A 12,858-nucleotide genomic window follows, 5' to 3' on the forward strand; every position below is an offset into this window, starting at 1 on the left:
GTGGGTTTTGCCAGCCTGCCTGTTTGTCCGGGTTTGCAAGTGAACAAGCTGGCTTGCGGGCGGGCCTCAGGGTATTTTGCGAGGTCACTGCTTGAACTCTCGGCAGCTATTTTGAAGCAGCGCCAGGAGTGAGAGGTCTGCAGCAGCGCCAGGCAGGAAAGAGGGGGCTTTTTCCTGCCCCGAAGAGACCACTAGACCACCAGGACATGATGATAACTAAGTACAGGAGGGGAGGGGATGTGAATGGAATCATGTGGGTGGAGGGAGGGAGCTGTAAAAAAAAATGGTGGGTGGAGGAAGGCTGGAAAAAAGATTGGGGAGGGGACATACATGGGGGAAAAGGGAGGGAATCTAGCTTTCTTGGGGGGGGGGTCAAGGTGACACTGCAGTGCAGAGGTGTGATAGGGGGTGGGGTGGGGTATGATGGGACGGGGCTGAATTAGATTTTGTGTCCTCTTTTTTACAGCAAATATCACAGCAAATATGGTAACCCCATGTAACACCATCCTTGGCATGTGTGATCTTTATATTTTGCACAGTATAGGAGGAAATGCATATTTTTCTATTTCTTTGGTGTGGCTTCTTGGGGTTTTGGTTTAATATATGTTTATCATTTTTGGTCAGTTATTATGTAATTGGCATTTGTGTTGTGTATGTAAGGTTTTCTGTTAGCATGAATTTTCTACATAACATTCTGTAGTAATTTGGCTTATTCAGTTTTCCCCGATAGTGGAGGGGATATTTGTGAAGGGAGAGGGGAGACAGGGGTTTTGTTGATCCTTGTTCTGCAATGTTTGTGATTTATTAAATGACAGTTGTACAGAATATTGTTTTTTTATAGTTTAATAAAATGTTTTAACTATAAAATCATAACTGTTCAAAGCGTGTGCAGATGGGATCAGACAGAGCTCGCGGGGACGGGGACAAACTTTGTCCCCATGTCATTCTCTAGAGTATGCACTTCTGTATGTCTTCTGGTTCTCCAATACTTGGGATCTGATACCCCCTGCTCCCTGGGATCTGCTGTTTAGGTGCCAAAATCTTAAATCTGGCTGGGCCTGGTGTGGTAGGGGGCAGGAGAGATTTCCTAGAGATCGGAGATGGGGGGAGGGGTGTTACTCCCCACCCAGCCCGTTTTTGGGCCATTCAGAATTTGTCAACCTAGGTGCATACCTTTGTCCCTTCTGCCTAAATCCAGCCCTGAATCTGAGTTGGAAACAATAAAACAGGGATAGAAAACTGAACTTTTCCACTTCATTACTTCTAAGTGGAAATGGTGCCAGCATGGCTGTGTATTACCTCTGCTTTCCCCCCTGCCTGCCCTCCCCTCAGTTTCCTCTAATGCTGGATCTGAGTTATCATCAGACAGTTTGGCAAAATGCAGAAGCCTGGGATCCACTGCGGAACTATGAATACGATTCTGGCCCTAGGGTTACCAGCTGTCTCCAGATCATAAAGGGAGATGGAGCCATTCTGGCTCATCCCTGTTACCTCTCTAGGAGGAGCTGCGAGTCGCGACAGGAGGTGACATTCCACCTTCTAGTCCCGCAGCTGTGACATAGGCAGATGCCTCTGTGCATCCAGCGCAACGGGGGGAAATATACCAAGTCGAAGGAACGAAAGGACACGCGAACACAAAACAAATGTTTTCATTCATTTGAAATAGTCTTTTATGCCGCGTCTTTCAGACAGACACACCTTCATGTAAAAAAAGGTGAGACTAAGGTTGGCTGAGAGGGCACTCGGCGCAGCCTACCATGCTTGGGTCCCACAAGGGCAACGGGACAGCACAGCAGTGGCAGTGACTGCCTCCTCCCAGTAGGCTTTGCGCGAATTTACGTTTAATCAATGGTCATTGGTCAGACTCAAAGAAGCTGCTTCCTGCCTGTACAGGGGTTTGCAAAGCAAAGCATTGCTAGAGAGCTTTGGGTGTTACCCCCCGAGCCAGCCTGGTGTGGTTAGGGGGGGTGCAGGTGAGGGAGGAGTGGGAGAAACCCGAGGGAGGACCTTTGTTTCCGAATCTAGTACGTAAAAGTTACTTAAAGCTCTGCAACATGAGGGACCGGACCAAGGAGCTGAGAGGTGTAAGCAAACTAATTTATCTGTCTGATTTCCGTTTTTTTTTCCTAATTAATTTTTGTTTCTGTCTCTGGTTGTATTCTTGCTCTTTCTGATTGTTGTTTTGTCTGTATATAGCGCTAACTGCTCATGCTCACCCACTTTTTGGGTTGACAACCAATATTTATTTATTTACTTATGATGACATTTGCATTCTGCATTAGCCCAAACAGAGTTCAGGTTCAATGCGACTTACAATTTAGCAATACATATTTTACTTAAAATCTTCTGGTAAAGGAAAAATGTTGAGTAAATCTTCTATATATGGGCATATCAAACTTTACCAAAATTAGTTTATGAACTATTTTACAAGGTTGTATTGTGAATGTTGCCAAAGCTTAAACACTGGGTAATAAAAGTCATACAAGACCACAATTTAAAAAAAAAAAAAATAAGTATTTTTATTGTCTCTTTGGATCAGATTTCAGAATTAAAAGAAAAGCATGAAAACTCTTGTGAAATTGTAAACATGCTTGTGCAACAAGGGTTGCATTTAGCATTTTATATAGTGCTCAGTACAAACATTCCAATAATTTCTACCATAGTGCAAGTTAAAACTTATGGAGAAGAAAATGATAGGTAATTACAGAAATTCAGAACAATACCAAGCAAAACATTCTAGGAACCTGTAGGGATTAATCATTCCCCAGAACTAATTTAATTAAAACTAAAGAACATATCTTCAACGTTGGTGGGATTATACGCCAGTTTATGCCTTAAAAAGTGTTGATAGCAATGATATGTGGTTAAGGAATGAGTTTTGAAAAATAATGCCTAGAGTAGTAATTTTTCAAGATGTGTCTTACCTTTGAAATTGTGAATGGATTGTCTAACTCCTGTTTAACACTATCCATTTTCCTAAAGTGTGCTAAGCAGTTAGCTTGGGATTTAGCATGCACTGTTAGCATGAGACCATGATAATGGCCACTGTGCTAAAACTTCATACAAAATTTTCAAGGTATGGGGTTGGAACTGGGCAAGTTATTGCTGGAGAGTGAGCACATTACAGTTAGTGGATGATACTTAATGCTTGCTGTCACTTGCACAGTTACGGGGTCCTTTTACCAAGCAGTGGTAAAAGGACCCCTGTGGTGACATCATGTGCCGAGGCCTCCTTTTACCACCACCAATAAAAGGACTTAAAAAAAAATGGAAATGGCGGTGTGGTAAATGCAACACTTGCTGTGCAGCTATTTCTGGGAGGAGCCCTTACCACCACCTTTTTAGGAGACGGTAAGAGCTCTCATGCTAAACCAGTGGTAAAAAAATTTAAATTAATTTTTGGCACCAGAAATGCCGCACAGTGGGAGTCGGCACTACTGCTGGACCCCCGTGGTCGCCCGGCAGTAGGGCCGAACCACAGCAAGCAAATCGTTGGCTGAATCATAGACCTACTGCGGCTTGGTAAAAAGGCCCCTATGTGCAGGTGCATTTACCTCAAGAGGAGGTGGTAAGTGGATCTGTGCTAATAGCAATTAAACAACATGCGGTAAAGAATATATCTGTGCAGTAACTACAGGGGATATGCTGGGCGTTCCCCCAAAAGTTAGCATACAACCTTTGTACTTCCACATTTTAACTTTTGCTGTTAAAGCATAAGTGCCAACACTTACCACACTTTAGTTAACATACTCCTAAGCTAGGTGTAGGTAGACAACTCTTGTTTTTACTTTTAAATGAGTTTTCAAAGTAAATATAACTGTCAAAGCTTATAATGAAGAGGTAGGTGGTATATTTTATAGAACGAATTATCACCTCAGAAGTTTGGTGATAAAGTGCTGATAAAAAATGTTTTTAATTTGGGTAGTATGGTTTCTCTGTTAGTCCATTTTGAATGTAAATGAAGATTAATAAAAAAAAACAAGGTGATTAACATTTTTTTTATTGTACTAACTGAATAGATTTCTTGGCTAGTTGTTGGGAGCCAACACCCTCTTCCTTTATTTAGAACAGTACAATTAAAATGTTTCTGTGATCTCCTCAGATGTCATTTTTTGGTTATTCCATTAAGACTCGAAGAAGGGAGTGCTGGCTCCCAAAAACTGGTCAAGAATTGTTATCAAAATAACTTTTTATCTTTATTTTTTATTTCTGCACAAAAAATGTGTTGTAGTTCGGGAACCTGAAGAAGGCTCGTCAAATGAAGGGACTTCAGTAAAAACAGTACTTTATATCATGTAATATATAAAAGTTGCATAAGGAGACACTTCTTGTATTGCTGTTACATAAATGACTCAACATTGCAGTGTGTTTCAGCACTTCGTGCCTACCTCAGGAGTCTTGTCGTTGTTTATCCACCGATTGAAACTAAGCTTCAATAACTTGATATTTGGTTATCTTTCAAAAGACCGTGCACAAATCAAACAATTCCATGAAAAATCACTATAAAGATAGAGACCGTCCTCTATACTCCATATATTGGTGACAGCCCGTCCTCTATAGTCAATATATTGTGTTTCACATGGAAACAGTTTCCTGCTTTTTTGGTGTTGTGTATTCTGTAGAATTCTTTTGTTCAGTTACCACATGGGTTTTGTAGTTGAGGAAGACAACCTTCAGTCTGGTCTCCCCTAGTCTGCCTGGCATGCATTTTAGCTCTTCTTGGAGAAATCCTCATTTCCTTTCCTTCTCTGATCTTTCTCCATTATTTTTATTCCCTCTATCTACAATCCTTTTATCTCCCTGTTTGTCATTTTTGATTTTAGTATGTGGCCTAGGGCAGAGTCTGTTTTTGGGCTAATGCCGTGTGTGGTGCTGGAGGGGGACGTGCCCTCTCCTGATATACCCTTGCCCAGAGTTTTGCTCTTTACCGGGTCTCATTGTCTCTCCGTGAGTCCTCTCATCTCCGTGAGTCCTCTCATCTCTCCTTTTCTTCTATTGGTGCTGTCCTTGGGCTGCAGAAATCTTCCATGCAGCAGCAAACAAGAAAATTTGGTGTAGAGGTTATGAGCCAGCACTATGGTTGTTTGCCCCCCCCCCCTCTCCTTGTATGGGCCTTCTATATGAGGAGGGGTAGGGCCATCACTGAGTCTGTGGCTGAATGCTTGCTCACAAGTCCTGCACCTGGATTACTATCGCTCCAGAACTCAAAGCATGCCAGCAGGGATGGCATATTCAAAATTTGGCATGATAGGCAGGGCCTGTGTTGCCTAAATGGAAATCTGGGCCAGCTCAGTCACTGGTCTGCATTTTATTTAGGATAGACGTTATCAACATGGGCTAATGTTAGGCTATTTTAGCACATGGTCTCATTGCATAAAATGGGACCTTAGGCTAAAATAACCCAATTTAACAGTAGCCCACGTTGATAACTCCCCTCCACCCCCTCTTAGTGGGGAATCTCTTTTTCAAATTATCATAGTAGAACATTTTTAATTTTGCTCTGTTGCAGGTCATACCAATTCTAGGTTCTACCCGGTAAGCAGGATTCTTTGTTAGACATTTCATATTACTATTGGTTATTCTTTCTTTTTTAGGATAGCGACAACTCCGAGAATGAGGAAGAAACTGCTTTGGTCAGCTCACCAAACAGGGATGGTCCATGTAATGATGACGAGTTCTTTCATAAGGTAGGAAAGGGGATTGTATTGGTACACTTCAGACCTTTCTTGGTCTCCAGCTTTAACCCTGATCTTCTATATACATCCTGTTCCTCTGTCAGATCCCAATGCAGTTTTTTGACTCCTCTCCTTCTGCAGAAGAAGGTTGTTACATGCTTTCATCCACCACCCTTTCTGTGAAGAAATGTTTTGTTACACTAACTCTGAGCCAAACCTCAGGCCTGTTTCAAACTTTTATTGGAAGTTCTTGTTCCAGGGTTATATTAGTACTAATTGGTTAAATTTCCTTCAGGTGAGGGAGATTCGTCATTCTCTGGAGATCCTGGATGGGAAGGTGAAGGAGCTGGAGAAGAAGCAGTCCACCATACTGGCCAAGCCCTTACCAGAGGAAGGTGAATTTATCCACAGAGAGACAGCCTAGCAGAATGTATATTAGGAATTCAGACAGTTTATCAAAACATGAGCCATTAAATACACAACAGTGCTACTAAATGCCTTCAGGAAGTGGGGTGCAATTGTTTTACGCAGGATGTGATATTACAGACAGCATGGATCCTCTGAATTTGTAATTGTGTGGATGCATAATACTTTTTTTTTTTGCATTGCTTTCACCAGGTGTGATCAAAAGGGTGAGCAACTTAACTGATTACCAAAAAAATGAATTATAAGTGGTAATTAAAAAGTTGTAAAATTGCCTACCACAAGTAGTACATTTTAGGGTTTTGAGGACAGATCTATGGATGAGTAAGTGAACATCTATCTGAAGTGGTTTGGATGTATTCAAAGCTTTAAGGGATGGATTACCAGCGGCTAGGAATGGAGTATAGCTGAGTAGAGACCCATTTGAGGCGAAAGAGTTGAAAGGGAAAAGGGGTAGGACTTGATATACTGCCTTTCTGTGGTTATAATCAAAGTGGTTTACATATATACAGGTACAAGAAGCTTTGGAGGGATAGGTGATGGTTTGCAAGCGGTAGAAATGCTTGAAAGGAGGCTTGGAGATTTTGGAGGGAGGAGGAACAGATGATAGCAAGGCTGGTTCAAGGGATTATGGTGCTCCAAGCCAACTTCTGGTTTTGTGCCCCCATCTTGGGGCCAGTCTTACGGTATGAGCTCTACGAGTGTCAGGGCTGATACTGTGAGAATGGCCCCACACCAGAAGGTATCTGTATTTTCTGATTATTTTTCTATTTGGGTTGGTTCTAGTTTCTCTTTACCACTTCCTCTTGTCTGTTTTCTCTTCTCAGGATCTCATTTTCATTTTCTGTTTTTTCCTTTTTTCCCCTCCCTCTTTGACCTTGACCCTTTGATTTGCTCTTTTTTTTTTCTCCCTCTGTTTCTTTCATCTGTCTTTTTTACCTACTTTGTAGCTAGGTTTTATTCCTCCTTGTTTCCCCCTTCAGTCTTTAATCTCTAGTCTCTCTTTTCCCCCTGCACATACTTACCAGCTTTCTATTCCCCCCTGCACATACTTACAAGCTTTCCATTCCCTATTCTTATGTCCTTATTTATCTCATTCCTTACCCAACCTCCTATTCCCCCATCTTTCACCCACTTTCTAGCCCCACATTTTCACCCTCTATATTTATCCTCTCTCCCCCTCCTCTGCCTTTCATCCTTGTACTAGCCCCAGCTCATTCTCTGCCACTCATCTCTTTTCCACTTCTAGTCTTTCTTATGCTGTAATCAGATTTCCTATCCCCCTTTTAATGCCCTGTTTCTATCATCTTCCTTCAAAGACCTGTCTCATTCCTTTATCTCTCACCCTCTCTGTACAACTTTGTTCCTCTCAGCTAATTTCCCAATCCCTCCCCTATTTCTACAGGTCCTTTAAACCATCTCCATTCCCCAGTATTCTGCACTCAGTCTCACAGACTTACTCATACCCCTCACTTATTTATCTAGTCTTCACTGTCCTCTCTAATCTCTGCTCATTTTCTTAGTCCCCACTATTTCACCCTACGTAATCCCCAAGTCTCCACTTAGACTCCCAATACCCAGCTAGATTTGTGTTCTTCTGGTCTCCAGTTAAGTCAGAGTCCCTGCTCTCCTGTATCCCCATGTCCTCAGTATCTGCCCTCCTGCATCTATTCTCCTGTCTTAAACATCCATTGCCACTGCCTTTTCCATCATATCTATCTCTCCTTCCCTAATGTCTTCCCCTGCATTTGTTCTTGTTTCTTCCTCTCTCGCATTATTGGTCCTTCTCTCTTTTCTCCCAGAATCATCCCCCTTCTTTCAGCCCCCAGCTCCAGCTCTTACCTTCCTACTTCAGCTTGAAATTGTGGACAAAGCAGCAAGAAGAAATGAGAAGTGCCTCTTACATTTGAAACTGGCTGCACTATTGCTGCCGCAAAGGGGTGAACCAGTAAAACAGGCTTTTCGATGCCCCTTAAGCGTGGGTTCCCTGAGGCAGTGCCTCAACTGGCTCATGCCTTAAGCCAGCCTTGGATGGAAGTGGTCTGCTGAAAAGAGTGTTGAGGAGATGAAGGATGGAGAATTAGCATGTTGGAGGCAAAGGGAGGGTGGAGAACTTTAGACAGCAGAATGGAGGAGGTGGGGCAGAGGAAACATGATGCTGGGTTGAAGATGAACAGTACAGGCGGGGAGAGGTGAATGGCATGGGTAAATGGCATGGGTAGGGAATTGATGAATAGTGGCCGGGATAAGTGGAAGGGAGAGCCAATGGTGTGAATGATTAGCAATATGGGGAAGAGATTGATTTGAATGAGTGACAGCAGTATGGTGGAGAGAGAGGTTAGTATAAGCAGTAGAAGACATGAGTTTGAGAATAAGCACTGGACGGGCAGGAGCATAGGAGGGTGGTGAGGATGAATAGTGCTGAGGCTGGTGGGCAAAACAATGACTTTGAGGTGCAAACTACTGGAGCAGAGTGGAAGACTTTTTGGTGAGGTGATGAGTAGCAGGCAGAAGCAGAGGTGGGAAGCGTGGCGATGCATTTTCAAAAAAACATCCTCATAACGTCAAAAAAACCCGGCCATCTCACAGACATAATCAAAGAGGAAAAATGTCTATATTTCCTGTTTTGATTATGGTTGTGAGTTGGACGTTTTTGCATTGAATACATCCATGATGAATAGCTATTTTCCCAAAGAGAAATGTTTAACTTTTGAATGATAGAAAATAAGGGACATAAGTGTCTTTCTAGTATCACTTTCAAAAATATGGCCACACAGACATCCCTGCAGAACAGAGGAGTAGCCTAGTGGTTACTGCAGTGGACTATAAACCAAGGACCATAAGTTCAAACTCAACTAACTTTTTTTTTTTTTTTTCTAAATATGATGCCTCTAGGACCTGAAAAATACCTACTTTACTTGAATGTACACCACTCAATAGCCTTCAGGCTTGCAGGTGTCTTGCCTACTGAACCTAAATACATATATTTTTTTGGTTCTAGAAAGCTCAGAATTATGGAAAAAAAAACTGAACTGGGACTTGAATCTGGGTCCCTTGGTTCACAGTTCACTGCACTAACTACAAAGCTACTCCTATGACTTGGTTGCTGCTTTGTTTAGAATAGCCATACCTGCATCTGACATAGAGCCTGATTTTCTTTTCTAGCTTCGCTTTCAGGGGAGAGGGAGAGGGAAAGAGCAAGCACTGGGGGATTAAAGAGAGGTCATACCTAAGGAGGAAGTGACGTCAGCGAAGCGAATGGCTGCTTAAACGCTGAGCTCCAAGGCACCCGCGGCTAGAAAGCAATCTCCTTCTCCCCCACGGTGGCGAATTGATAGCCAACAGAGTTATCAGAGATACCCAGATAGTGGTAAGGAAAAATTCAGGATGCAGGCGAACGGAGGAGCGGTAAATCTTACGCAATTCGCGTTTGAAGGCAGTGCGACGCAGAAAAAAAAAATGGCGGAACAGCCGGCACTGACCGCGTGTACACAAGACACGGCGCCAGAACTATTCACCTCTCAAGAACAAACAGATAGGTTGGGAGAAATCCTACCCGAGTTACGGGACTGGCTGCAGGAAATAAGATCTGATCTGAAGGTGGTTCGGGAGGAACTCACGAACCTGGGGGCCAGCTTGCGAGGAGAAATCGCGGAGATTGGCCAAAGAGTAGAAGAAGTAGAAACGCGAATGGAAGACCATACGGAGGCTCTGACAGCAGTTGAATTGCAAATCTCTGATATTAGTTTGGGGCAACAACAAATTAATGACAAGCTTGAGGACTTAGAAAACAGGAGCAGGCGCTGCAACCTCCGTTTTCGAGGCCTACCAGAGACTCCTGCCTACCGTGAGGCTGAGAATGTGATACAAAAAGTGGCTAGTGCGCTACTATTGACGGATGGAACCGAGGTGAGCCCAGAGGACATCAAACTGGAAAGGGCACACAGGGCGCTGGGCCCGACAAGACAGAATCTGCCCAAAGATATCATCGTGTGCTTTCGAGAATATGGGATGAAGGAGAAAGTGTTACAAGCAGCTCGCAAAAGCACAGAGTTTAAATGGGACACCCACCGCATAGAGGTATATCAAGATCTGGCAGCGGCGACATTAAAGCGGAGAGCTGAATTGAAACCGGTCACAGCGAAGCTACGAGAGATGGACATACGCTATAAATGGAGACATCCTTTCGCACTGGTGTTTTATAAAGAAGGCAAAATGCAGCAGATTCGAACGAGAGCAGAGGCACAGCAACTGTTCCCAGAGGGGCTGGCCGAGTTCCCACCAAGTGCAGGAGGAAAAAGAGGCCACTCGGGAGGGAGGGCCACCCAGCCAAAATGGCAGCGAGCAGGACGCAACAGGCTGCAGAGACAACAATCAGCAAACCGTTTGACTTGAGATTCCCGGGGCTGAAGCAAGCAATCTTAGCGATTGGAGAATACAGCCCCCATGGCGTGTTGAGAGGACTGAAAAGATGATTGAGTGGTATCAAAAAGAGGGGTATATAGAGATGTGGGGGGGGAGGGATTGAGATGCTTAAAGTATTGATTTTACATGTATACAGTTGAAGATATGTATCAATGCTAGAAAAGAACGACAATAGGGTGTGGAGGAGCCACTTCCTTCACGGGTAGCACCTAGCAACTAGAAGAAGAAGGGTGCTTAAAATGTATGAAGAGGAGGGGGTGGGGGGAGGGGAGGGAAAAGGGGGAGGGGGGAGGGTGGGAGGAGCAGACAGATATGATATAATCAAACGAAGGGAGACCCCGTGGGGAAGGCCAGAGGAAGCCTGGATGTACGAACAATATAAAAGCAAATGCCATGGCTCTTAACTGTGTAACGTTGAATGTGAGAGGGCTTAACTCCCCGCAGAAACGCAACCAGATGTTTAGAGAAATGCTGCGTTTGAAGGCAGATGTTGTGTTCCTCCAGGAGACGCACTTGAAGCGCGGGCATGAAAAATTGGTCAAACATAAACGATATCCCCTAATATACTATGCATCTAATATTGCAGGAACCAAAAGCAAAGGGGTCCTAATAGCGCTTTCCAGTGCGTGCCCATGGAGTGTGAATGAAGTGATACGGGACCCCGGGGGAAGGTATTTGATTCTGGTGGCCTCAATGCTAAATGTGCAGTACACTTTGATGAATGTGTACGCTCCCAATGAAGACCAAGGGGGGTTCATAAAAGAAATAGAGGGAGTAATTAGGAGGAGAGCAAAGGGCCTTCTATTGATTGGAGGCGACTTTAATGTCACCTTAAATCCGAGCGTAGATAACTCAGGGGGGACAGCAGGCTATGCCCAAAGGGATAGAGATGCAATGAATGAATGGATGGCCCGCGAGGGCCTTGTGGATATGTGGAGGGAAATCCATGGGACTGAAAGGGACTATACATATTTCTCCCCTAAGCATAAAACGTACTCACGCATAGATTACTGGTTGGGGGAGGAAACCTTTCGAGGCAAAATTTATAGGACTAAGATTGAGCCTTGCTCCTGGTCAGATCACTGCTCGGTCAGCATAGAGCTAAGCCTTATAAGAGAGAAGAGGGGCCACAGGAATTGGCGTATGAATGAAGCACTTTTGTTAGACCCTCAGCATGCAAGTGCAGTGGAGAAATGTATTGAGGAATACATCCGGTTGAATGACAATGGAGAAGCACGACCGGTGAGTGTATGGGAAGGTATGAAAGCGGTGGTGCGAGGGCATATCATTGCGCTGCAATCTCATGTAGATAAGGAAAGGAAACAGGGAGAGGCCACACTGCGGCAGCAACTAGACAATCTGGTAAAGGCACATAAGGCAGACCCCAGGGATAATGAGCGAGAGAGACAGATACAACAAATACGTAGACAACTAAATGAGACCCAACTAGCGGAAATAGCAGCTCAGTTACAAGCAGCGCAGCAGGAGCACTTTGAGTTCGGGAACAAGGCTAGCAGGTTATTGGCCCGTAAACTGCAAAAACGAGCACAACGTAACTCTATAGCTGCTATAAAGTCGGAGGGTAGAGAGATGTGCACCTCCACAGGGGCTATACAACACGCTTTTTGGGAATACTATGGCCAGCTTTATGAGAGGGAGCAAACTGCAAATAGGGAAGAGCAGGAAGAGTATATAAAGGACCTGGGCTTACAGGGGGTTTCAGAGAAGGACCGGGATGACATTTCAGCGCAAATAACAATAGAAGAAGTGGAAGAGGCGATAACAGGGATGCCTACACATAAGGCTCCAGGCCCAGATGGCTTCCCAATTAGATTCTATAAGATGTTTAAGAAATGGCTTGCCCCCCTGCTACTGCGGGCGATTGGGTCCTTCGACGAGGAACATTCACTGCCATACTCTTGGAGAGTGGCAGAGGTAGTACTGATCTTGAAGCCAGGGAAGGACCCGCAGAAGTGCGCGTCGTACCGACCCATATCCCTGCTAAATAATGACTACAAAATCTTTACTAAAATTTTGGCCAATCGATTGGGAGGGATAATGCCTCGTGTGGTCCATCAGGATCAAGCGGGGTTTATTGAGGGACGTCAAGGCAGTGACAATATAAGAACCCTGATGCATGTGATCCAACAGATTGAGGAGGAGGGGAGCCCAGCCCTGCTGCTGTCGATAGACGCAGAGAAGGCCTTTGACCGGGTGGACTGGGCCTTCCTGCAGTCTTTGATAGGGAGGATGGGCATGGGTGAGAGATTTGACAAGTGGATAAATCTTATATATGATAAACCTCTAGCCCTACTTAAGATCAATGGGGGGTTAA

General features: G+C 44.2%; 1 protein-coding gene across 1 annotated transcript in view; it reads left to right on the top strand.

Annotated features, from left to right (window-relative positions):
* Positions 1-1,846: 1,846 nt before the first annotated feature.
* Positions 1,847-12,858, top strand: part of STX4 (syntaxin 4) — a 172,588-nt gene continuing 161,576 nt past the window's right edge. Inside the window, exons 1-3 of the mRNA XM_030209553.1 lie at positions 1,847-2,084; positions 5,595-5,687; positions 5,971-6,070. Coding sequence (XP_030065413.1) covers positions 2,055-2,084; positions 5,595-5,687; positions 5,971-6,070 — 223 coding nt within the window. The 5' untranslated portion in view covers positions 1,847-2,054. The remainder of the gene's footprint in view (positions 2,085-5,594; positions 5,688-5,970; positions 6,071-12,858) is intronic.

Source organism: Microcaecilia unicolor, chromosome 7 (genome assembly GCF_901765095.1).
Source record: "Microcaecilia unicolor chromosome 7, aMicUni1.1, whole genome shotgun sequence".
NCBI lineage: Eukaryota > Metazoa > Chordata > Amphibia > Gymnophiona > Siphonopidae > Microcaecilia > Microcaecilia unicolor.